Here is a 25,189-nt window from a genome sequence, read left to right as displayed (position 1 = left end):
TTGTGAAACACTGGGACAGGTTGCCCTAGGAAGTGGCAGATGCCCTGTCCCTGGAAACATTCAAGATCAGGCTGGATGGGGATCTTCGCAACCTGATCTAGTGGAAGATGTCCCTGCTTACTGCAGGGGCATTGGACTAGATGACCTCCATGCTCCCTTCCATCTCAAGCTATTCTATGATTCTACTCAGACAAATCTGGTGGGAATGAAGTTCAGTTTCAAGCACATCTGCTTCACAATGTTAATTTTAGTAGAAAAACTATTTCATTAATGCTATTCTCAAGACTCTATCTTCAGAGGAAAAAAACCCTAAAACACAGTATCAAGTGCTCAAGGCTATCAATTCTAACAGTTATAAAATGCAACAGCCAAAGAATACACACTACTTTTTATTTTAGTTTTACACCAGGTAGCAGTAGTTCTGTCAGAAACTTTATGTATTGTTTAACTAAAGTTATCATAAACCACAGGATTTATTATCACGTCCTAGTCCACACTTACCCTGCAATTCGCTGCCTCCAGTTTCGATACGGATCATAGAGACTTTCACAAAAAGCCAATGCATGTCTCACAAATTCTTCTATGGGTGTCTGATCTGCCAATTCTTTCTCTTTTGTTTTGCTTTTTAACTGAGGAAAGAAGAAAGCCATGGTCACAAGATTTCTGGAAACTGAAAATTAATCTTGCTCTCCTCCAGAACGGTTCCGAGCCCACAAATTGTTTCCCACACAACACTATTATTGAAAAAGCGGAACACATAAGCTGGAGCAGGAAGTATCACATCTCAAAAATAACAGACAAGAATTGTTAACCACGTACCTGTTGAATGTATAATGTAGTCATGGTGATAACGTGGTTAATGTATGAACACATCCCAATCTCCTCCACATTAGCCAAATTCCTATGAAGACAACATAAAAACCACAGAAATGTACACAGTGTACCACGTAAGGCTAGTTCAAACAATGTTTATTTTAGCATTCTGTCTATAATTATCCAAAAGTATATCAGTATTTTAAAAATACTCTCCAAAAGACTGCATGTACTCAAATATTTATTTCTGTCACCGTAACAGACCTCACAAGTTTTCTTCTAACAGGAAGGAAAAGCGACTCTGCTGTAGGACAATTCTATCTGGAATTTGGGGTTTCAGAGGTTAAGTAGATTCCCAGGACACTCTAAACAGAACGCTCAGAAATGGCATCTGATAATAAAGATAATAACTTCCACTTCTCCTACATTACTAGTGCATACACTTTCTAAAACTTTTGCAAACATACTGCCTAGAAGCATTTACTCACTTTGAATTCTCCCAAGGAAAACAACTAACAAATTATTTTAGAACATAAATAAATCAACAGCAACAAAGAAATAGCATGTGCATGTTATTTCTCAGTCTTGAGAACAAGTCACAAAGATCAGATACTGAAGTGATGATGTAAGGAGAACTTTTCAGCAATTAAATAAGACTGATAACAGTTCATAATTCAGAAACACATTACCACATTCAGAAACACCACCACTCGACTTGTATTTAATATTCCAGGATACTTAAACACTGTGCTACAGCCCTTTGTATTGTTTCAGGATTAAGGAGAGCCAAAGGACTCAAAAAAGACTGCTTCAACTACTCCTCAGAAAAGGAGATGCACTATTCTGTTTTATCCCCTTCCTCTCTTAATGCAGTTTACAATAGAAAGCTGAAGAAATAGTGAGGAATATAACCCTAAAACCAGTTTACTCACTTGCTTCAACAGAATTACAAAACAATGCATAAGTTCCAGAAGGAAGCCAGTTGCACTAATAATGTAATAAGTCAGTTTCCTAAGCTATTTATGCAATTATAAGCATGTTAAGAATGTGAAAGAGTTCTTCATGTAAAATTCTCTCTCAAGCTATCTCATATCCAACACTTGTTAGAGTGTGCCTTTTCTTTTAAAAGTATTTCTTGTACCAGGTACACTTTATCTTGAACTCCTATAGATATATCTTATGTCATTGTAAGGAATTTAGTGTTTTTCATCTCCTTCTATTCCATTTCTTATGGCAAACATTATTGCTAAGATGATTGCTTGGCTCCGCTCTCTCTCTTTTATTCCCTCTTCCTTTGTTTTGAAGGTTGTAAGAAGTGGCATTTCTCTGCCTCTACTGGAAAGCGTCAAATCACATTGTGTCATTAGAATCTGTATTTACAGGCTGCATCAGGATTTCTTAAACAAAACAATATTCTTGCTGAGGTAACAATCAGAACAAATACCTGCAAAGGATGATAAAGAATTTCACAAGTAAAAGTGACAGAGCCTGCTGCTGCTCTTCTAATCCATCTGACATTTTCTGGACACATTGTAGCAGCTGAAGTCTGAGGACCTGAAGAATGTTATCGGGAAGCAGTGATATTCCTGGAGGAATGTCATCCACCCTAAAGTGAAAAACCACACAGAAAATTGCTAATCAGTCAAATGACTTGTTAGAAATCAATCTTAATGTGCTCATGTAGTGTTCCAATAAACCTCTGTAGGAAAGGTTACTGAACTGGTGGCTCACAAACACTTTCTAATGAGCCATATGGAAATGCCTGGTGGCAATATGCCAGCTTGAGCTTCCTTTTCCCCAGCAATGAACTGCATTGGAAAAAAAGCATTACAAATTCATTAAGTGGATTCCTAAATGCTCCTCTATGCAATGACCTGCCTTAATTGCCACAGAGAAACTGCAGGATCTTCAGCAGGTAAATGACCGGTCTGGGAAGTCCCGATGTAAAGAACGGGATGGCCACAAGGGAATGAAACATGAAAACTAAACACAAGGGGAACATTTTCAACTTTCTACTGAAGATTAAAAGTGTCCAAATAAATGAGATACCAATTATAAAACAGCTACTGAAGCCCAGCTGGTATTCATCTGCAGTGAACCTCATGTTTTCTTACATGAATTACAAAAAGTCATACAAAATAAGATGAAATACAAAAAGAAAGCTGTCCACAACAAGATTAAACAAAGGAAGACTTGAAAATCAGGGTCTCAGTACGCAGGAAAGGGAGGTCCCAAAAATACAACTGACTCTTGACACACTGATTTTGCGTGAAAAGCTGACCCATCCTTACTAGTTTCTGGATATCATTAACCCAGCAAATAGGCTTTTTCCTGCTATCTAATTATTTTTAGGAGACAAGAAGAGACTGTTCTGTTAGTGTTAACACTAACAACTCCACCAAGGCCAGACATGGTCCTGAAGAACATTAGCTACTCTTGCCTATTTTTTTTTTACTAAACTTAAACATCTTTAGAAATATACCAGTGAGAACCAAAAGAAAAAAAAAAAAAAAAAAGAAAAAAAATCACAAATAAAACCAGTAACTAAACCAATGCTCCAGGAACAGCCATAGAGAAACCCATTTCAGCAACAGGACAGAAACACACAGATGTGTTAGAACATTCTCTGTAACGAAGACTGTTTATCCACTGCTGCACGTGCTAAAGAGACTTTGCCTTTGGCACACAGCAGAAACAAGGCACAAGCAAGAGCCTTAAAGCTTAGAAAAGCTGTCAACATGGCCAAAGTCAGAGGGAAATTACAACAAACAAAAAGCTCAGCTGGCTCAAAAACTCATTAATGACACTTGTATATATACATTTGTGTAAATATAAGCATCAAAAAGTGTGAAGAAATGCAATGACTGACACTAAACACCGTGATACCAATTATTTGAGGGAAATGAGGAACAATACATTGTTTAGCTTCTAAAGGTGAAAAGGAAGCTTATATAAAAGGAAAAAACTGAGATCAATTTAGTAAAACAACTAGACAGGTATAAGTGACAGCAAGCTCCCCTGTCCTAGAAACAAGTGTTACCTATACATACACAGAGGACCAAATGCTGTTAATTCCCTTGCCTCTTCACAGACTTGTGCAACCTGCTTTTCAGATCCTGGGATTCTGAATCTCAAGGGATTCAGAAAGTTTTAACACAAATTTTACAGGGCCTCGGCTCTAAGCTGATAGAGATACTAACCACAAAACTGAGAGCAACTGCTTTTTCCAACACAACTGCCAAGAAAGAAATTTTAATTTCTGTGATAGCAGCTTGAACCCTCAAGATGCCAGCAGATCCATACCCTCTGGAACTATAAGCATGGCTCCTCATAATCTGGTAATTCACCATCTCTGTATTAGAAAGACCATAATTTTTGACAGCTGAAATCACATATCCAGACGTAATTTCCCTAAAATGGCCAACTAGTCTTTTTCAGTAAGATGATAAAATGAACAAGTAAGCAAACAGCATACTCTTCATGCCTCACGTCCCAAAGAATGTTTTCTCTGCAGTAGCTGCCTGCCTGTGCTATTGCACAACCCATGAGTATTTACTGCCTTATGCAAGACTGGCACAAGAAATACGAATTGGGATTACTCAAACTGAATATAGAATATATAAATAAATAGAAATATTTACAAATAATCAAACTTCTTTTCACCCCAGAGCAAATTACTATGATATCACCACAAAAATACATAAGTTAAATTTGTGAAAATCCAGTATCCATTTTTCCTGACAAGATTAGCTGTGTAAACTAAGTATTCCAAAAGGAAGGAAAAAAAAAAATATCTCAAAATCATACCATAACTGACCTTCTTATTTGACTGCTAGTACCCTACCTCAAAAATATGAGAAAGACCTTGACACATTCGGGTTCTTTTTATTTATAATTTCCTTGCATTACATTAGCATGGTTATTCAGCAATATAAACCATCATCACAGGTGTCTGAAAGGAACTTAAATTAGTCTCTAAATTGTATTCACCTGTTACAGCTCAAACTCACCCCCTGGGACTTCCAACCTCTCCTCCACCAATGGTAAGTGCTTTAGAACAAAGTGCTGTAGAAAACCAGGCTTTACTTCTCAACAAACACAAAACGATGTAATCAGTATTCCTATCATGATTCCTGCATCATTTTTATGTGGGTTTGAAGTCAATAAGTTAACAAAGCACAGTTTCTATAGTACTTTGCATGAGCTTCCTTTAAGCAACTTTGCTCAAGATCATGCAAACCAAAAGCAGAAAAAGAGCATGACAACACTCTGGAGACCTTTGTTTCTCAAGTATTAAACCAAATGACAAATCCTCTCCTTCAATGAGAGGGAAAAAACCTCCCACCAGCTGGTAAAGGTTTTATCCTTTTTGCAGTAAATACATATGAGATGAACAAATGTTTTTAGGGAAAACAGACAGGTGCACGAATCTTTTGTGCTCAAAGCTCAAAGCTGTCAGCATAGCTATCGTAATTTTTTCAATAAAATCACCTTACTTTTCCAGTAAAATCATTTAAAACATCATTAAAGAACCATTTCACTTAAAAATATAAGGTAGATGCATAAAGATGGAGGTAGGAAAGAGGTTGTATAAGCCTGTAAGCTGCATAACTGTATAAGCTCTACTTATACAGTCAAATCATACCACTGGATACACTCATCCTCTATATTTAGAGATTTCATAGTTCTGCTCTATATAGCATCTTTCAGATTTCCAAAGCAGATTTCAGGAAATTATGTTTTAATTTATAGAAGAATTACTCTTATCAGTTATATCGGCAATTGTCAGTGTCAATTAGGAGTCCTCCTTTCACAAAAAAAACCCCACTAATTACATAAGTGGTGTTTTCTTGGATGCTAAAAAACCACATATGTTTTACATTGACACCAAACTTCATGCCTGTCTTCCAAAATGTTAGTTTTGTCCAGCAATCTGTCCAAGCTTTCTTCTCCTAACACAGTTTCTCATTATTTCCTGGCATTTGCCCCTCAGTACACAAGGTCTTTCAGGCATATAGCTGTAAACCATAACAAGATTTATATAAGGAAAAAAAAAGTATTAGTCCACTCAGTTTCTCATTTTAGCTAGCATCATATATTATTTCCAAGACTAAAACACAGAAATAGTTATTTAATAAGAAACTCCAGTAGAAAGAGTTGAGTCCACAGAGTCCTATGGCCGCAAGATAAGAGTCACTGGAAATCAGCATTTGGTGGTTCCACACTGACCTCCTTGTTCTTTTTCACAGGCTCAGTAGAATCAGTTCCACAATGTAAATGCCTACAATATAAACTGACAAAACCCAGAAAGATGTCACTTTTCACAAATGCAAATAAGGGCAGAAACTGCTAATATCTGCTCTCAAACAGTGTAATTTTCAGTCCAGCCATGAAAGCACAAGAATGATCTGCCTTCATCCCTATACTGTCTTCGCATGTTTTCTCTACATCTGTTACACAAATGAGTCTAAATCCCCATTGGCCTATTCTTCCAGTCTAAATCACTAATCCTGTCATTAACCTCAGAAAAATACACTATTTTTATGCTCACAAAACCATCATTTAGCACAATGAAGATGCTGCTATTGTTCTGCACAACTAAGCTTCATGTTTGTTTTATTTCTTTTGTTATGTTGCCATAAAAAAACAAACCCAAAAACCATGAACACACATAGTTAAACAACCCAAAGTACCAAGATATTCTTCCCTTCCACTGTTCAGATTTCAATACTAAATAGTATGTTAAAGATAGCCTGTGTGAAAGAACAAACCTTTTTCCTTAATTGAACACAGTAAGATGCATTTTTGACACCGCAAAGAAAACAGTTCTTCTGAAAAAGCACAGAATTAATCTGAAGGTCTTGTGTATTGGTAATTGCACTATATATTTGCATTCATATAGGCATTATGAAGAAAATTTTAATACAAAGAGCTGAGAAGATCAGTTTTTATCCACTGGGATCTAGCTGCAGCATTCTTAATTTCCTTGTAACAGTAGAGGCTATCACACTTCAAACAGGATCTGATCCAAAGCCCATTAAAGAATTTCCATTGATTTCAACAGTGCTTGGACCACAGCCATCATGCAGGGAGAGTCATTCTCTGCATCCAAACACCAGTAGTGGTATCTGCTACAATACTGACACCAGTTCTCATGATTTATGAATCCTATAACATTTGTTGTTTCTTGCATGAACCCTTAGCTCATCCAAGCATCTCAAAAGCAAGACAAAATATTCAGTGCCTAAGTTTCTACTCCTCATTTGCAAAGTTAGTCTTGAAAACACAGTCTTTAGAACACAGCAGACAAATACTAAATATGGAACTCCAAAATTAGACTTCAATACCACCTCATGATTATATCTGAGAACTTGTGGTCAGCAACACGGGTGAAGTCAGGAATACTCTTCTCCTGAACTGAAGTCTTCATGGATGAAAAGAAATAACATCAAAATTTATCATTTGCACATATTTTAATTTTTAAAAGGTTTTCAGCTAAGATATCAAAATCTTTCCTTTAGCATTTCACTTCATCCTTAATCTTAAAGCAATCCCTGAAGCAAAATTACAAATCTCTTTACCTGTATTTTACTTCTATTCAGTCACTGCTGATACAGATACTAAACACTAATACTTACTAAAACTATTTCACATGCAACATTTAATGAATATGTATTCAAAAAACACACAGGGAATAATGATTATATTTCTGCAAGCAAGAACAAGCGAATACTCATGCCATCTCCTGACATAATGCAAATACCAGTATTTGCCTAGTTTCATCATTCCCAACCCAACTTGACCTTCAAAAGAATGGGAGTGCCACTCAACAACTAAAAATCTTTCTTTTGTTTAAAGGCAGCATTGCTGTTGAATAGGACTGGGCTCTCAGCCAAGTCTCTTTCAGATATCAAAGAACGATGAATAGGTCTGTAATTCTACATACCTAGTTGGCAGCTTCTCAAAGTCCACATCCAGAAACTGTTCATAGCTAGAAACAAAACTATCCAACCAGAGCTTCAGGTAATCTGGATCTTTCTGTAAAAAAGAAGAGGAGAACATTAGGCAATACTGCACTCAAGGTCATCCATCAACAACTCAGCAGTACTAACTTGAATGCAAAGCTTTTATTTAATGCGTTTCAAAGGGGAGAAAGGACAGAGTATGCAGATTTTTAGAATAAAAATTTTAAAAAAACCTTGTGTCCTTTGAAATTCTCAGCCATGTGCTGATGTGATATTCTTGCTCTATGCACTAGTTCATGTGTTTCTACTTCCTGGTACCAATACCAACAAAAGCATTTTACCTTCTCCCCGTGCCAAAAACCTTTACTTACTCTCCAGAGTAATACAAATCAGCTTTACAAAATTACTAGTACATTCTAGTCTTGATAGCATAGACGTTAGTACACAACACTCTCTATGGCTTATAAAATTAAATAAGAACTCCAATGACAATCCTAATCCCTAAACAATTTGCTTTTTGCTTCACTCATTGATCAATACGGCAGCTACCAGCAGATTAGAGCCAGATGAAGGGTTCCAAGAGACAATGCAGAGCTCATGACTTGTATACTACGTATCTATGAAACAGATAGGAATTTAAAATTAGGCTTCCTAGTTGTTCTTAGTAGAGCACACAGGCTCTGTTCGTGAACACCAGTTCCTCAGTGCTAGGTACCGTGCCAGTACCACACTAGAACACCACAAACCACCACAGTAAGATTCTGTCAAAATATGCCATTTGAGATAGTCTTACTTCAGCAATCAAGCTACTTAATTTTCAAAAGCAAGCTGCCAGACCATAGCTAACATATTCCTCCACAAGGACTGACTGTACAGTCACGTCCTGTAATATACATCCACACCATCCCACATTCTACATTACAAATAATTTACAAAATAACTTTAAAATATTTACCTAAAGGATTATAAATTTTAAATTATTTCTAAATCTACTCCATAATTTATAACATTTTGCAAAAGTTTTAAACTTTTTTGTTCATCCTTCTCTTTTCCCTTTTCTGTATCTCCTCCCTGTTGCCTTTATATTACCATAGATGTTCCCATATAACAGATTATTTCCCTGCAATAAGAAGACCAGGTAGCAACCTGTGAATAACTCTAACACACAGAGTATTCCAGGGCCATGACAATGTAAAAGCCACCAACAAAGACTGACACACAGAGTCCTGTCAGTGCAAAATAGCAAATTACAAAAGAGTCCCCAAGGAGAAGAAAAAAGAAAAAAAAAGAAAAAAACACCAAACAACAACCCAAAAAAACCACACCACACCCAGAATAAAATAAAAATGGAAATCCCTCCAGACTCAGATGTGCTGCAAAACTCTTCTTACAGCATCTTTCCACAGCAAGTACAGGAGTTATAAAGCATGGGAATTATCTTCTTATTCTAGATCTTGTCCTTCCCTGTGCCCCCAAAGACCCCTCTAACCAAAGCAAGAGGTGTCAGAAACACCCAGACACAATTTAGTTCATTATCACTATTAATTATACATTAAATATGTTCAGATACTGTGACAACAGGTGCCAAATAAAACCCTCAACTAGATACATATCTTGTCTCATTATTTGCTTCCACTGCCTTTACTGCATTTTCTCATTCTCATTCATTTTTCCTCATTGTCTTCTTTCCCCTTCTTCCACTTCACTCCTAATCTTTCCCTCCTTCATAATCTTTCATCTCCTCATGCTTTTATTCCCCTTTCAAGGGTTTTCTTTTTTAAGTTACACTACCTTTCTTTTTCTGATAAAACTTAATCAATAAAGTATTATGACCTGTAAGTGTAATGTAGCCTTGTCCTCATGTTTAATACGTGCTAAATTACCAAAGGGTTGTCTTAAACACACACCTACCAATTGTCGTCAAGATGAAATTGTGACATACAGAATGAAGGAAGCCGTTGAAATAAAGAATAAATTCAAGGTTTCCAAGCTACTGGTTTAAGCTACAGACAGATTATCTCAACCAGGTGAGCACAGAACACACATTTCTCAGGTTCAGAGATCAAACACACTGAAAATCAAACCAAAAGATGGGCAAGAAGTAAGACTTGCTAATATCCTAAAAGAATGAGCTAGCAGTAGCAGAAGATGCTGTCTTCTGACATTATGACTTTAAAAAAAATATTCACATATTTAAAGCTTTAACTTCCTTGTAATTCACAGCAAGTTATTTTAGCCACACACAAGCTACATCACAGGATCACTAAGATGAAGAAAAGCAGTATACGATTTTAGCAACTATAATACAGCTCAAGCTACAAAGGACAAAGCAATAGCATCCATGGCAAAGTAACCAACAGCGTGCGTCCATGCCTCTAATGATAATGCCCATGCACGTGCAAAACCTATTTAACTTTTTTTCCTGTTGAACAAACTGTTTTGGTTTTTCTTGGCATGAGCAAGTTCTCCTTGAAATACAACATTAATTACTAAATTGATTCTATTTGTATCCTAAAATTAAAATTGTTTGTTGACACAGCTGAGATTATGTTGACAGTAGACTTTTTAAGAAACTCAGTTTTTCTTGTTCATGTACCATGAAGGAAGCTGTGCAAATAACATCATTATCAGACTTAAAATTGCTTTAACAGAAGGTTACAGATGAGAGAAGGAGGGAAGACGAAAGACAAAAATCAGACTAAACATCACTTGCTCCTTTTTAATGATATAGACTAAATCAGCTTCAAGATTAAGATTCAATTAAACCTCCTTATCCCTAAAATGTCTTTGCAAGGCTACCAGTGCAGACTAGCAGTAAGAGAAAACACTGGCAGACAAAATATGCAAGAAAAAGCAATTATGTAGATGACAAGAGCAGGGCACAGATGTTGTAAAAGCCAAAAGCTTTTGCTTACCTGTAGTGCACACACTGTTCCATTTACTTTGCCACTATAAAACTCCTCCCAATTCTGCTGCAAACCAAGAACTGCAGTACTGTTTGATCATTACCTGCAGCACACTATTTAACCCGACTCCCTGCTATCTCAATCCCCTGCCAGCCAATTAATTACATACTATTCCAATTCACTAAAATAATCAGCTTTGATATCAAAATACCAGGTAACACTACTGGTATGTGCCAGCAGAAAACAGCTTACACAATAGTTGACTCATTTTGAGTCAAATCTAGATATTTCCATTCAGGCAGCAGCACTAACTCAACGCCACTTGGGGGGGGGGGGGGGGAAAGGAGGAAATCAAGCCAAAAAGGTGAACAACATCACTTGGCAACGTAAGAAACACTAAGAAATAAGTCTCTATTATAAACCACCTAACAGAAGTATGCCACCTTTCCAGAAATGAACAAAAATGAGGACTTATGAACTAGGAGTACACCAATCCAGGAAAAAGTGACCCAACGTTTTAACAGTTTTGCTACAAATTAGGACATATAAGTTATTTTAAAGGTGTTACAAACAGAAGTTAAAAACAGCTTTCAAACTTTGAATCTGGCCCAGTTTTCCTTTTTCCTTATTAGCAGCAACCAGCCCAGACCCCATACACCAGTCACCTGTTGAAAGCTGCAAGAAATCTAAATTCTACTGAAGCAGTTTTAAGAAAGGAAGCTTACAATGGTACATATTATCCACAGCAAAGTATGTAAAAATGTCCACTCCTAAAACATAGCTAAATACATAGCCTTCTGAAGACCAGCCTAGCTGTTTCAAATGCATCTCATACATTCCCAAACCAGAAGCATGATGTTTTACATTGGTTTAAAATTCCCATTTCATAATAAAAGCAGACAGTAGTAATGGATATCAGCTGCTTCCTGTGCACCACATACACTGCAACTGTCCTACCCAGCATCTTTATCTTGAACTGAACTTTTTTTGAAGTCAGCTGCAGCCTTTTAATCTGAAGTTTAAATTCAGTGGACTTTAGAATTTATTTCTGTTGAGTTCTCTTCCCACACACCTTTTCAGCTATCCTCTATTTTCTCATGACGGAAGTGGTAAACTACATTAATAGCAGAACACAAATTGACCTAATTTTAACATGAATACATTTGTGTTCTTCAATGCCAGATCAACTTTCCAAGCCATGCTGCAATCTGACAAAGATCTGTGTTGCCACATGGCAGAAGATTGCATCCCATGGGTATGGCAATCCTTCTGATCCGTGTTGCTACTGAGAGCAACAAAGCACTGAACTGCAACCCTGGCTCCAACTGAGGCACTATAAATTGTTAGCTACTGTATCTGCAGTTCTCATAAGGAAGGAATGTAACTTAGCCAGATCGTAATAAAGTAAATATTCAGAAGCCTTATTACCAATAAAAGCACTGAAATCTATGGAATATATTCTCTTATTCCCCACTTTCGTAACTACCCTCTTGTCATTCTGCAGACAGGTAGCTGGAGGCTGTATGTCAGACAACAGCTCCAAATTGTCTTCCATGGTGCTGGCTGAAGATGCATCATGCTTTTAAAGAGCAGCTTACAAAGCAACATATGTTTTGATCATACATCACAAGGACAAACTGTGATAAACCAATTTTAGATGGGGATTCTTTCCCAGCCCCACCACACACAGTCTGCAGACGTCCTACGAGATCAGCAAGAAATGCAAAGGGAAATTTTTCATTTGTGCAACAGCAGTAAAAGCAGAAAGAAGCTGCATGTGGTAATAAACCACCTTTCACTAGTTACACCTTTCCAATCACTAGAAGATAAGAAAATGTTGATTTTTGAAACCTTGCAGCTTTCTAAGTCACAAGCCTAAGCATTTCATTTATTTACCTGAAACTTGCCTCACTTTTGTGCAAGACAGATTTCTGTATCTTATTTGAATAATAATTCATATATAGAAACTCCATGCCTTAAAACTTCTGGAAGATAATTTCTCCACAGCTTGAAATCTCAAGAAGATAAAACCCAACTTAAGTTAGCCATTTCTCTTCACAGTGGTAAACTGAAACAGCCAGAGTTTTAACAAGGCTATCTTAAGGGTGTCATTGTAAGGATATGCCTTGGTCTAGAACAAAAAAAAAAAAAGAAAAAAAGTACAAAGTCCTTTAGCTGATAGCCACAAATCTGCAGAGGCCAAGCTTGGGCTTCTGAGCTCAACATACTGTAATGAAGGCCTGTGAAACTGCTATAGCAACTGTCATTCACCTGCAGTATGAAAAAAAAAAAAAGGTATTTTAAGCCTATTAAACCAAATACAGCTCAGAGCACCTGAAAGTGAAAATACTTCCTTGTTCCTTCCCTTCCTTAAATACTTCTGGTTTTCTTTTAAAAAAACAAACAAAACACCCCCAGGCAAAACAACACACCACCCTTTAGGCCTCCATTTTCATTAAACACAATAATAATTGTCATAGCTCTTTACACCTTAAAAACAAAAGACTGCCAGGCCTGAGCAGTATAGTGTTTCTAACCCGTACCTAAAAGAAAAAAAAAAAAAAAAACACCACCCCAACCCAACAAAACCAAAAAACACTAAAAATCTAGAGGATGTTGTAGTTTTTTTTAATTTACAAACACAGTTAGTACAATGCTAGAAAGAAAAAGAAGTTGCTAAATAAAACCAGTCTAATGGTCTATAATATGCGCAGCAATGCCAAACAATTAGCAAGTTTCCCCTGAATTCCAATATTTTAACAGTTATAGATATATATGTAAACTCTAACAAGACCATCCTTAGACGTGGCAGAACTGGGAAACAAGCTCTCAATGCTAACACCAACGTCAGCATTTACCAACACTGAAACAAAGCCCAGAGCAAAGAGGAGGACTAGTCCAATGCCCTTGTGACAGACATGACATTTTCTAATGCAATGCAGTGAAACAAAACTATAACCAAAATCTACACTAACTTGGGACAGGCTCTTGTTTTGATATACTAAATTACCTAGAAATTACAACAGCTTTCACTACTCTTTATGGAGACTGATGAAATGAATGACAACAGAACATTCTAATTCAGTCTTTTTTGGTTAAGTAACTAGTTGACCTTCTTGCACAGGCAAAAAAAATTTTTTACACCAGCAATAATTTTTTTTTTTTAATTCATAACAAGCCAGGTAGTATTGAACTCTTACAGCTTACTCTAAGTTTAATAAAAACATTTTGCACAAAACAGGCATTTAAGTCCTCCCACCTTTAGACCTGCATCTGTGGAACACAGGAACATTTAACCAAGGTTTCAACTCACACTATTTATGTATTTATATACGTGTTGCTTTTAGATTTAACAGTAACTCCCATTTCTACTAAGGCTTCAAGCAAACAGACACAACTAGAAGGGCAAAGCTCAGTACAATTTTTATAGCTACATTCAGGAAGTATTAGTTGCTAAAAACAAAAGCTGGATCCACCCGAAGCTATTTGCAGAGTCACATTCCATGCTCTAAAGGCAAAAATTCCCTGCAGGGCAGTTCAGAGTCCGATGGTCAGACAAGCCTGACTTGTCTGACAAGACAGTTGTTTGAAGACGTTAAATTTAACATGCAGCCATAAAATAGCCAGCCTGATCTGACTACTGTGCGTAGCAGTCAGTCAACCTTCAAAGTGGATCTCAGCTTAGAAGCACTACCGTAAAATCTCACTGGCACTGGTATTATGGTAACTAATACTCCACCCCAAGCATTATATTTAAAATAAAAACAAACCCTTAGTGTTAAGACTGAATTAGACCTACAAAAAGTAATGTTAGGAAATAGAACACAAAATACTGCCTTCAGATCACTGGTGAGTTTAATAGTCTTAAAACTAATTGAAGCAGTCTACGTAATGCACAATTGTAGAACGTTTCTCAACACTGTTTGAAATAAACTATTCATTGGGGAATTAGAAGGTTTGTTTTAAGGGAGCTTTTTCAGAGCTTCATGTTTTCAGACAGGCAACATTTTCAGCATGAGATCTAGCAGCCTTTATTCTGAAACATATCAAAGTAATGATGCTTTTTGTGAATCTTTCAAATGCCAAAATAAAACCTGAAAAGCTTCATTATCGTAGCAACACTACAATTAGAATTAATAAAAGACTTTACAATAAACTGTTCTAAACTGGCTAAATTAATAAATTCCATCAATCAATTCTAATTATCAAGGGAATTACCTTTAGGCACAACTTTTCATTTTAATCACTATACTGATCTTTGAATCAGCTGTTGATCCAAAAGAAGAAAGGCTCCTGGCAAGTAATTATAAATCTCTTTTTTCAAAATTCACACAAGCATTCTGTTGCATTTTTGGAATTAAAAGAAAAGGTGTGTGTGTGTTTTGTTTTATAGATGGGAGTAGCAGTGAATCATGACAGAAACAACTATTTTGGGACAAGTTAAAAAATTCCATTTAGCATAGAGATTTATACCAAAATAAACCCACAGTCACCAATCATGATAAAATTTAGCTCACAAACATTACAAGTCAAAGTTAACATATTTCTTCCCTTTTCAAAACAAGAAAAAGAATTATGATTTTCCACTAATGCCCTAGGTTAATGAAAAATTATCCGAGAGCTGTTATTCCATTTCCTTTCTACTTCAGATCCCAAACAAAACTGGAAAAACAAAACAAAATGAAAGAGTTTTCTTACTAAAATGGAGGTAAAGTTTCTATTTTTCTTTCTCTTGCCTTTTTTTTTTTTTTTTGTCATTGTTTTTAAATGCCAATACAATTACAGCCTTGTAGCTTGGAACTGGCATGTGACTGATGCATCCATGAGATGAATCTAGTTAATCCAAACTCAGATTTTAATGTCTTCACGTTTGGTAGAAAGTACCACTAGGCAAGTTCCACGTACAAGCTGGCATACAGCACTTCAGCCATCTAGAGCCCACTGCACAGTACACTTACCAGGAATTTACCATACTGTGACATATTACATTCTATTAACATTGACTTTTCCCATCAAAGTTGACATAACGAACCAACAGTAGTAAAAGCTGGAAGCTGTATTTTAAGCCTAAGGGAACAGGAAGCATCCTAAATAATTCAAAAGCAACTAAAATAACATGATGCCTGAAGTCTACAGTGTCAACATAAGCCTAAATTTAATGAAAATTCAAACTATAGCTTAGCAAAGGTTTAGAGTTTAACATTCGATGGCTTTGAAACTCGCCATCATTTTACATGAGGAAAGGGTTGAATTTTATCAATAACACACACAAAGACAGTTTTTGTCCCATCAAGTTTCTAACTTCCAATGTGATACAAGAGACAATAAAAGTTTAACAGAAAAACTGAAAGGAAGCAGGATGATGCTATAACAGTTAAAACATCAGCCTATTATTTCACCGTATCAACTGCTAAACATTGTCAAGTCTTTCAGCAGATAAAAAAAGCTGAGAATTTGTGTACAGCTTATCAAAAAGAAGCCTGTATTTGTTTCATGTGATTACTTTATGCTGAGTTTAACTAAAGCAAATTTTTATTTCTTCAGATGTAGATTTAACTGTTTGTTTTTGTCTTCTCAACCTCACCAGGCCTTACACTAACATTGTACTACAGCTGAACCATACACTGAAGGTATAAAAAACCTCAAATCCACTTTTCAAAAGCACCCTTGAAAAAATGAATGACTTGAAGACTAGGACATAACAGAATTTGCGTTACTTGTGCAACTGGTGCTTGGCATCCACTGCACTTCTGCTGGTACAGTTTTTAAACGATTAGCACAGTAAATAATGAGGTCAGATTTCCGCAATTAACGCTCTTGTTCTCTATACCCTGCTTTATTCCCCAGAGCTTTACCCATCCAGTATGGTGACCGATGCATGGTCCTGTGGAAAAAAAAAACAACTGTGTGCAGTCATACCTGAGCCACTGTACTCCTTGCCATTTTTGAGATTTTTTTTGTATTTTAGGTTATTCTACACAATGAGTATTAAAGGACCATCCTTCTCATCATGGTATTTTCTCTCCCAAATTCCAAGTTTATCTTTGAAAGCATGTGAACACTACAGATCTAACCAAAATTGTTATAAAAAAAAATTCAGGAAGATTAAATAAAACCTTTTCCCTCCTTGCTTCTCTGAACATGCTAAACCATTTAGCCTACAGTTCCCATGAAGCTTCAGTCATTTATCAAGAAAACTGTTCATTCTGGCTAGTCCTAAATTCAGCAAAAAGCACAGGTAAATGAATATCAAGTTTTATATAATTGAATGCACTAGACAAACATTTATAAGTCACCTTACCAACTCTGTCAACAACCAGCCTGCATCTACCACAGACACTTTCTAGAAAACTTATGAGGATTACATCACTGGAAACTCTGGGCTGATGTCCCACATATATTGTTGGATAACATTTCCTACCATTCTTCCACAGAAGCCAAGCATTTACTCTTCTTGCATGATGCTTCTAGAATAAGAAGTTTCAATAGCTTTCAACATTTTTTTCAGTTCCTAAATTCTCCATCCACATTCCAAGTGAAAACTGTTAGTAAACCGTATGAAGGTATGATGTTTTCCTAAAATTATTACTAATATTAAAAGAATAATCTTTCTATCTTATTAAAGGAGTCAAACTCAAACAGCTTCATTTTCACATTGCTTTTTATAGACACTTCTGGCATTGATGCTAAATACTTCTTTCCAATGCGAGTGCTACCTTTTCAACCTCTGCCTTTGTTCCTTATTAGTTTTTAAACATCTTGTGGGATACTCCTACAGGTTCTTAACAGATTCTGGTGAATGATAATTGACAATAAAGAGAGTACCAATTCTCATCAAACCAAACTCATTAACTGGTTTCATTCAGACTTCAGGAATATGGCTTCGAAGATTTGTCTTCATCCGTATCACCCCAAAAATTCAGTCTAAAAGCCAGAATTACTAGAACAGTTATTTAGATAAAAATGTATTTTCTATGTTAAATTGGTATCTATTAGATAACTAAAGGATTAGCATTTGCTTTCATTTTATGCTCTCTTTGTGCTATGTAAAAGTATTTAACCATTAATTTATTTTGAGGCTTTGTTTCTCCCTCAAATGCCCTTTAGATAAAAAATGCAAAAGCCTTTAAAGCCTTTGGAATTTAACCTCTTAACTATCATCACTGTTTTAAAACATGCTCTGCTTTTAGATACTAGTATAATTAGCCATTCTTACAGTTAAATTTAATTCCTAATTTTACACAGCCATAGTTAGCAGAGTTACTCAATGGTCAAACCATTATTTCATGACACTTATTGCTTACTATAGGTACATGCAATCCTCAATCATAAATCAGACAAATAGATAAATGCTTTAAATATCATCAACACACACATTTTATCAGCACAGAAATGTAACAGCTAACGTTTAGATTTACAGATGCATGCAGGAGCCTCAGTGAGATGTCAAACTTAAAACAGCATTTATGATGAGAATAATCAAGTAGAGTTTTAATTTCTTGGTATTTCCTGTTGTATCTCCCACCCTCCTCTACTGTAGCCTCCCATTTACTGGAAGATAAATTGGAAAATATAACTGAACAAATGACTTTTCTAAAAAAATAAGAGGCATATCTGTACGGTCGAGAAGTGTGCAAGTTTTGGTGGGTTTTTTCCTTCTTGCATATATTTCTTTCATCAATAAAAGCTCAGTAATTAAAGAAGCTCTGCACTCTTCTATAGCAGCTATTTAACCTTTCTGAAGCCTGGAAATATTTTAACAGTATCTATTGACAACGTTTGGATTCAGGCACTACACTACAATTGTGTTCTGTGGGCAGCTGGCAAGCCTTTCTCCATTTCCATATTACAGCACAAACATATTGCATATTTGAGTTGATTCTGCAATATTATTTTATCAGGACACACATTATCCCCAGATCTGAACCAGCTGACCAAGTTAAAAGTGCCATAACTCAGATACCACACAACAGCCCAGTGTTTTTTAAATTCGCTCTTATATTAGCACATCACCACACAGAACCAGAAGCCTGTGTTTCGAGCTTTGTGATAAATCATTCTGTTTAAGAGACACTCGAGTCTTTCATTTCAGCAAAAGGTTGATATGAAATACATTTGTTGGTATGTTCAGAACTGGATGTTTCTCATTAATTCTGTAAAGCACTAACCCACAAACCTGTGGACATGTAGGAATCTCAACCTCATGCTGAAGACCACTAAAACCCTGAATCTTACAGCAAAAGCATGGACAAACCTCAGACACTTCTTCATCTAAAAGCAGCGGCTACATATATGTATTGACAAATATATTATAGAATGATAAGAAACAAAAACAATTTCTCTATAGCTTGCAAAATGTTATGATTTTCTTACATCTCTGCCCTGTTTACATTTATCTGCTGTCTCATTTCAGCTTGAAGTCTGTGTTCTCTGTGGCAGAGTCCCTGTTCTATGTCTGAATAATCAACAGCACAAGGTCGTCCTCATCCATAACTAAGGAAGGTAACAGCTACTATAAGTTAAGAGACTAATGTCTCATATATACATGCCCATTATTTATGTGAGAAGTTCTATATTTGTAAATATCAGAATTCTACTAGCTCTTGGACTATGAGACATCCCTTTAAATAGCACATAGTAAATTCAGAATTGAAGACTAACTGTTCGTGTTTATCTAAATCCATTCTTAGTTCAGCATCTCATAAATAAAGACAGAACAAAGATACTTCCACCAACACATGGCCACAAGTGACTTGTGACATACTCTTTTACAAGTTACACTCTCTCAGAATGTAGAGATTTATCTAAAACAATCTGCAGAAAATCTAATTTACACAGCAATAGTTTAATAAATCTTCACTCACTAGTTTTCCAGAGGCATGAATTTACATGACAGTGACTTACAAAAAACTACTTTTACTGAACACGTGGTTTGTTCAAGCATTCATCCAGCTGTAAACTAAATACTTCTTCATCTAATATAACAAAGGCGATACATAGTGATGTGATATGAATCACTGACAAATCAGCAATTTCACAAGAAGGAAGACAAATGCAACCTGAAGTCAGGATGAAATCGTATTTGGGATGCAAAGGTCAGTGTTTCACATGGGGCTTACACTTCAACATCAAAGATTATATTCTGGCTGAATTACATGCATCCTGCCACAACTAAGCATAATTTTGCTAAAACTACATTTCTTTGAGAAACACAACTACAACACCATTTAAGTGAACAAATTCAGTTCAATCATACTGCTGTATGCAGCCCTACAGTAGTCATGTCTAAAAGCTGATCTTATCATAAACTTCTTTAGTTTATTTACATATACTGTCCAATTTTATACAGGGACAGAGGTTAAAAACCTCTTACAAGCAAAAACTCACATTATTTAATATAAACTGATAAACTATCCCTTGTAATTTCATAACACTCTTCCAGAAGGTATACATTTGCTGTCACTTGCTGAACATCACATTAAATGCCCCAATCTTTTGATGCAAGTGATTGAGGGATTCAATTGAACTATAAAATATTGTCCAGGGGACCCTACTGTAAAACAGTAGTGAAGGGATGCTGACAACATGGCAGGACCCCTTTTGTCAGTGACAGTAGGTCAGCTTAGCAAGACCCTAACACCACATGCTGAGGAAACTAGTACATTCTTGCTCCAAGCCAACTTTGACTATCAAGATTGCCCTCTTTTTATGTTAGTTTTGGCCCAACACAAGGTGGCTGATGCTAACAGAATACCCCCCAAGAAGCACAACCTTGAAAGGATCCAAAGGCACAGAAATTTATTCTCACAATTCAAGGTCAAATTTATCTCAGTTCTGTATAGGATTACGACAGGGGAACAGGAAAGGAATGGAAATTACTCTCTTTCACAGAGTCTTCTCACCTACAGCACAGAATACACATTAATTTAAATAACATGTTTAATCCTGGTAATGTGAATATAAACTTAAGCCAACTAAATGCACATGCTTGTGTTACAGTTTCAGCTTCTAAGTATTTGCATTGCAACAGCTGTCTCTGATGTAATTACAGAAAAGCTAGCACTGCTAGCACACCGCAGTTTGTAGCACCTCACTCATCACAGTGGTCTGCTCCTGACTAACACAGAAATCATGATTTCTCCCAAGACCATTTATTTTCTCATTCAAGTCTCCTTCTGATTCCTGTAAGGCAGCCTGTAAGGACCCCAGATGAAGAGGTGCATATATGACAGCTAAGTGCCTGCCCTTGAAACCCCTCCTGAAGGCAATTGGGGATTTTTTTTCTTTTTAATAGAAAAGAAAAATCTCTTTCCATATTAAAAAAAAGTATCCAATCACTTTCTGAGTAAAACCAAAAATATCAGAAATCCTGGCATGCTTTATGTCTAAGAGTCTGAAATACCTACCAGAACAACAGAGGGAGATTAAATATACGTAGTTAAAACCTTACCGATAACATAAAGGTTTAATCTCTTTAATTTGAATCTGCACTAACAGTTACTTTGGAGGATTATAAAACACAAACTAATTTTTTATACTGATTCATAATTAACACCTAAGAACAGATTAATCAACTAAAACTACAACAATAATATTACAGCCATGCTGGTCTAAGGCCACAAGGCAAAACTGTCAGAGATAACCTCAGTCACATGAACATGAAAAGGTCACAGACACACACAAAAACATGTCCTTTCCCCAGACCACTTCACCTAATAGAGCTCTTCTGCTCTACACTTACCATTAGTAAAGCATTTTCAGGTAACTGCTGCACGTACACTTATATAAGTGTTTCATGCTCCTGTGTACATTATTGAAGACTTTGAACTGACAATCAATACGTTTGATACCACCACTGTCTACCCAGCCTACCAGAGATTAGTGACTTCTGTAGAAAGGACCTATGTTACCGATTGTACACATATTTCAATTATCTTAAAATGTATACATTCCTACATTTGGATGAGATGACCGCAGCTTACATCCCTACCAATATTCAGGGAATAAAAGCATTGTACATTAACAGCGAATTAGGAAAAAAAAACCAAAACACATTTAAAACTGAAAATCATCGAAAAGCATGCCAGTAAGTTGCATTCTCAACAATGCTTTTTTGCAATAAGTTTGACATGATCATTTGAAAAACAGAAAAAAACACCCTCAAGGCAGGAACAGCTCAGACTATTAACAATACAATGCTGTGATACAACCCCAGTGACTCAAATCTAAACTTCACTAAATCTCATGAATTTTTAAACTGCTTCCATGCAACATCAGAAGCATCATAAATCATGTGCGGCTACTACATTGGGCAACTTAAACAGCAAACTGTAATCTGCAGCTATGTAGCTGTTGCCCTACAGGATATCTTTTAGGGGAATAGAAGCAGAAAAAAAAAACTCCAAAACCAAACCCCAACCTTAGATTAAACACTGCCAGACGAAAATCAACTGAATACCAATTAAAAATGAACTTTTGCAACTACTCGAACATGAAAGCAAAAGAAACCACCTCATACATGGTATTATCCAAAGACTGCTTCTGCAGAGACCCTAGTTACATGCTGCTGTCTGTCCGAATCTCCAATGGCTAAACCCCACAAGAAGCAATGCCAACAGAGAAATGCCTTCCTAATGTTACTTTGCACAGAAGTAATTGTTACAACTGACACCTGACACTGCCAGAGATGTCAAGTGATCACAAAGAACAAGAGTCATGACCCTGAATAGATACTAAGATGGTAACACAGCATTATCCATCACTTTAGAGCCATGAAAAGCCTTGCTGTGGTAGCACAGGGTGCTATATTTAACATACTATCACAAAGGACCTGATTATCTAAAAAAGGCAAGACAAAGGAGGAAACTCATTAGCAACAATCTGAAGAATCACACAAACAAGGAGCTTGGATTTCACTGTTTCTTTAGCTAACAAGGCAGCAAAAGCTAAAGACACATATTTGGGATTTGTGGCACAACAAACTCCCACCTTACTCACCTGTGACTCTCCAGCAGTTTTTGCAGTCTGGAGAAATTGCCTAGCTTTCCTTCCAAGGATGTCAGCCACAACAGCCATGATACTGCAACATACAGGATATGATACTACACTTCACCAGGCAGTCCCAGGTACAGAGAGACTTACTTCTCCCTAAACCACTGTATCCTGTCACAGGCGATTATTGCTACACCTTCCCTTTGTGCTAGATGCTCTGAGGAGAGCAAAGTACAGTACACAGATGCTTTCAATACATGACTGAACAATCTAACTTACATTAAGGCTTCACAACGTTCTACATCCTAAGACCTAGCTTCTTCAGTCGCCCTTAACTTAACCAAACTTAATTCAAGATGAAACACTGTTATGCTGGATGCCTGCCTCAAACAGAACGAGATATCACTTTAACCTGAACCAGTTCAGAGAGAGAAGGAAAAAAAAGGTTTGTGTCTAGCAAAACCTTCACCTTTTTGAAAAGGTGAAGACTCCTTTTTTGGAGTCACTCAAATTTTGAAGACAAGTTATTTTATTTAAAAAAAAAAAATAATTCCTACTTAAGAACAAGTCCTCATCAACATATGAATCCACCTAACCGCGCCGTTAATATATGGGTCTGGAAGAAAAAAGGCCAAAAAAGTCACTGACAGCTCATGGAGGTTGAGTATAAACAAGGATTTTTTTCTTTCCATAGTCTACCTTCCACCACCTGAGAGCTGACTAGACTGCGTACACATCATTCCCATAAAGAAAGTGAACATCCTCCAAGTGATCTAAAGCACACATTTTAACTAGCACTCCTTTACTTACGCAAACTTCCTGATAGCAAGCCAACAACATGGAGACGGAAAGCATACAACCTGAATGAAAGGTTCACATAAAGAGGGAGAAGGTATAAACCAGACAAAATAATTTTATGAAGAACAAGGGACCAAAGACACAAACACAGGCTGGCCAAAGAAATTCAGAGCTTGGCTCATGTCTGCAGCCTTGTGTCTCCCAAAGCTGAGGAAAGCCTGGATTCCTGGAGTCTGTTCCAAGTGTCTTTGTTCTTCTCATATGGATGAACTCACCGGCAAAACATCCATCTCCTCCAGCACTAGTCCATTTCCCACTGCCATTGACATTACTAAGTTAGTTTAAAAGGCAAAGGTCTATGCAAATATGTTTCAACCCCACAGATCACCCCCACAGGTAGCCGTAAGAATTCATACTATGCTGTTGTTTGCACTAGTTTTATTTTTAACTACATATAGAGCATTAGGATTGCAAACTGACACACACAAAAAATTAAGAAAAGCTACAATTAAACTGCTTTGTGGACTTGTGTTGTTAAGATGATCTGTACTTAAAATCTCACATTCTATACTCTTGAGATGGGCCTTCTGTAGAAATGAACTGTAAAGAAGCAGAACAGAATGTTTGTTCCACCCTTAATGTCCTACTGGTTTGAAAAGTCACAGAAACTGTGATACATACCAAGCATGAGACAGCAAAGTGAAAACGCAATACGAAACCAGAGAATAATGCCTCCAAAAGCTATCCTTGTCACTGCCATGGAGTTCCTCTATGACAGTAGGCCAGTCCTTCCCTCTGCCTTTACACCTATTTTTTGTATGTTCCTTATTTTACAGATATCTATTTAGATAATCTGCAAACTAATTTGTGTACATACTTAGCATGCCCAGCAGCAATTAGGACCTGTGCTTTAAACATGTGAATTGCTTTACACTGTAAAATGCAAATGGAAACAGAGCAGTATTTTAATAACATTCCTGCCAGGTGAAGGAAATTCATTACTATTAATGGCAGTACTTAGATGGTGTGGTGATAACCAGCAAAGGAAAATTCAGGAGTAACTTGAGAAACACCTGACTTCCAAACAAAAGAGGAAAAAGACACACAAACTATCCCCCCACACAAATACTTACCTTATTGCAGTAAAGCATCCAAAGCTCATACAGCCTCTCTCGGGATGCCATTCCTTCCCTTCCTCTTTTCGTCAATACCAGCTACTTTTGTTCAAGATCCTACCATGCTCAGTTCCCAGATGCTCTTTCCGCAGTCTTTGCTTTATTATTACAGTTATATCATAACCCCAGAAGAAGTCAAGGATGGAAGTAACAAGGTCTCAGTCTCTCCTTTTCAGGTAAACAATGCAGCACAACACAGGCAACGGCAGACAAGTGCTAAGCATGTCCGTTCTCCACCACCCCTGCTTCGGTTTTAATCTCTGAAAGTGAAAACACACCCTTCAGGCCTTTGGTGGAGGAAGGAGAAAAAATCTGTACTTAAAGCCCACAGACGACCTCGGGAATTAGGCGGCGGCAGGTCGCACGGCTTTCGTGTCTGACACTATTCTCCCTAAGACGGAGAAGCCTGATTTCTAATTTTCGTGGCGCTTTCTCTTTTTTGCAGGGAGGCTGCGGGGGGGACGCAGCAGGGCTGCGGGGAGGGGACGCCGGAGCCCCGAGGGTGCAGGGAGAGGCAGCGGCGGTGGTGGTAACGCGGCTC

The 25,189-nt window shown here is 36.9% G+C and overlaps 1 protein-coding gene across 1 annotated transcript in view; it reads right to left on the bottom strand.

Annotated features, from left to right (window-relative positions):
* The window catches only part of LOC104461747 (neurobeachin-like protein 1), a gene marked incomplete at its 3' end in the record, with an annotated part of 43,733 nt that extends 20,974 nt beyond the window's left edge, over positions 1–22,759 (bottom strand). The window contains exons 1-5 of the mRNA XM_010073438.1: positions 22,682–22,759; positions 7,760–7,851; positions 2,258–2,419; positions 820–901; positions 502–629 (exon numbers count right to left, since the gene is read on the bottom strand). Of these exons, the coding sequence (XP_010071740.1) occupies positions 502–629; positions 820–901; positions 2,258–2,419; positions 7,760–7,851; positions 22,682–22,759 (542 nt within the window). The remainder of the gene's footprint in view (positions 1–501; positions 630–819; positions 902–2,257; positions 2,420–7,759; positions 7,852–22,681) is intronic.
* Positions 22,760–25,189: the final 2,430 nt, after the last annotated feature.

This window comes from Pterocles gutturalis, unplaced genomic scaffold (genome assembly GCF_000699245.1).
Source record: "Pterocles gutturalis isolate BGI_N339 unplaced genomic scaffold, ASM69924v1 scaffold17967, whole genome shotgun sequence".
NCBI classification, from domain to species: Eukaryota; Metazoa; Chordata; class Aves; order Pterocliformes; family Pteroclidae; genus Pterocles; species Pterocles gutturalis.
Note: the sequence above shows the minus strand (reverse complement) of the source record. Positions and strands in the feature narration are given on the sequence as shown.